Source organism: Cucumis sativus, unplaced genomic scaffold (assembly GCF_000004075.3).
Source record: "Cucumis sativus cultivar 9930 unplaced genomic scaffold, Cucumber_9930_V3 scaffold120, whole genome shotgun sequence".
In the NCBI taxonomy this organism is placed as follows: Eukaryota; Viridiplantae; Streptophyta; class Magnoliopsida; order Cucurbitales; family Cucurbitaceae; genus Cucumis; species Cucumis sativus.
In genome coordinates, this window is record NW_022279526.1 from 57,702 (window position 1) to 60,098 (window position 2,397).

Consider the following 2,397-nt stretch of genomic DNA (forward strand, 5'->3'; position numbering starts at 1 on the left):
CCTCTCTGATGTTCTCCATTATGATTAATGGATCGTTGGAAGGTTTTTTCCATGGGAGGAAAGGACTTAGACAAGGTGACCTTTTATCCCCGTTCTTATTTGTGATGGTCATGGAGGTGCTTTCTCGCATGTTGAACAGCCTACCTCAGAATTTTCAATTCCACTAGTTTTGTGAGAAGGTCAGATTAACTCATCTTACTTTTAGATGACCTGATGATCTTTTGTACTGCTGATAATCATTCTATGAGTTTCATAAAAGAGACTATTAAGAGGTTTGGTGAGCTTTCGGACTGTTTGCTAATCTTGCTAAAAGCTTAATTTTTCTTGTGGGGGTTAATAGTTCGAAAGCCTCTCGGCTTGCTGCTAACATGGGTTTTTCCATTGGTCATCTCCCTGTTCGTTATCTTGGGCTTCCTCTCCTCTCTAGAAGATTGCGGAGCTCTGATTGTGATCCCCTTATTCAGCGTATTACCAGTCGTATTCGGTCTTGGTCTGCTAGAGTGTTATCTTTTGCAGGTAGACTTCAGCTTGTTCGCTCAGTCCTTAGGAGCCTTCAGGTTTATTGGGCTAGTGTGTTCATGCTTCCTATGAAAGTCCACAGAGACGTTGATAAGATCTTGAGGGCTTATTTGTGGAGAGGTAACGAGGAGGGAAGAGGTGGTGCTAAAGTTGCCTGGGATGAGGTTTGTCTTCCTTTTGATGAAGGAGGTCTTGATATTCGCGATGGATCTTCTTGGAATATAGCAAGCACGTTGAAGATATTATGGTTGCTACTTGTTAAATCTGGTAGTTTATGGTTGCTTGGGTGGAATCTTATATCCTTAAAGGGAGATCGCTCTGGAGATCGATGCTGGGGTGAGTCGATCTTGGTGCTTTAGGGAAATCTTGCGTAAGCGGGATATCCTTAAAGATCATGTTAAGATGGAGGTGGGCAATGGAAGGAAGTGTAGAGTGTGGTTGGTTCCATGGATTCAGGGTGGGCCGATTATCCAGCAGTTTGGGAGAGGGTGATCTATGATGCAGGTAGTCGGTGGGATGCGAGGCTGGTGGATTTCATGGGTCGGGATGGTGATTGAAGGTGGCCGCTTGTTTCTTTGGATTTGATGGACATTTGGGATAGGGTTCAGGGAGTGAGGCCGAGTCCGAGTGTTGAGGATAGGTGGGTCTGGGTGCCGGGGAGTCATGATAGTTTTTTATCACCAGTGCGTGGGAGACTATTCGTCCTCATAGTAGTAGGGTTGGTTGGTCGGGTTTACTATGGGGTGGGGGAAATATTCCTAAGCACTCCTTTTGTGCTTGGTTGGCCATCAGGGATAGGTTGGGTACTAGAGATAGGTTAAGTCGGTGGGATAGGTCGATTCCTTTATCGCGTTTGCTTTGTGGAGGGAACTATGAGTCTCGTGATCATTTGTTTTTTTCTTGTCATTTTGGGTGGGAGGTTTGGTCGAGGATCCTTTTGCTTATGTCATCTTCTCATAGAATCGAATCGGATTATTCAGGATTGGAAGAGTGTGAGGAGAAAACTGTGGCGCCTTCTCTGGTGTGCTACAATTTATTTCATTTGGCAGGAGCGAAATCATCGTCTTCATGGAGTTGCTATTCGGGAGCCTATGGTTGTATTCCAGCTCATTCGGTCGTGTATTAAAGCGCGTGCTGCTTCTTGGTCGGATGGTGTTCATGGTCTTGTTTAATGTTCTTTTCGTTTGCTTGTCCCGGGTGTGGGGTTTCTCTTCTCTTTATTAACTTTGTTGTCTTTCTCTCTTCTTCTTTCCTTTTAATGTTTGGAACACTAGTTGGTTTCTTTTGGTTTTAGTTCTTGTTCCCGAGATGTGGGGTTGTTTTGGGTACTTATGGGTTGTTTTGTCTAACTACTTGTTCTATGAGTGTTGTTCGCTCTTTTGTCTTGACCTTAGGCTGTGAGGTCCACCTTGTTGTTGTATAATATTATCATTACCTTTTCAAAAAAAAAAAATCAAACTCAATGCTAAGTTTGACTGCTCCCTTCGAAGTGACAACAAGCCTTGTTTTCCCTACTGTGGATCGAGGAGGATTCCTCCTCTTTTCAAAGCCCTCAATCAAACTTGACGTTATGTTTAAAACACTAAAAATAGATGGTCTAGTTTTGGTTAGGCCAAAAGCGATGTTTTCCCCCAAAAGCTCTAATAGCTAGGGAACTCAACATGTTCTACTTGACCTAACCGACTTGACTCTGTATTTTTTATGAGCTTTTTTTAATGCATATTGCATATGTTTTTTTTATAATTGTTGATTGTCTCACTTTTTTATGGTCTGCATTTACGAGCCTCTTTTCTTTCTTTGTTATGAACTGCGGTAACTAGGCATTGCTAGAACCGATGGGGTAACATTTCTATGGTTCTACACTTAGTTTCTAAGTGT

General features: G+C 42.8%; 1 protein-coding gene across 1 annotated transcript; it reads left to right on the forward strand.

Moving 5' to 3' along the window:
• Positions 1-368: 368 nt before the first annotated feature.
• On the forward strand, positions 369-1,691 carry LOC116405584. The gene is made up of 3 exons (XM_031889525.1): positions 369-855; positions 976-1,068; positions 1,480-1,691. The coding sequence occupies exons 1-3, from the start codon at positions 369-371 to the stop codon at positions 1,689-1,691; spliced, it is 792 nt and encodes a 263-aa protein (XP_031745385.1).
• Positions 1,692-2,397: the final 706 nt, after the last annotated feature.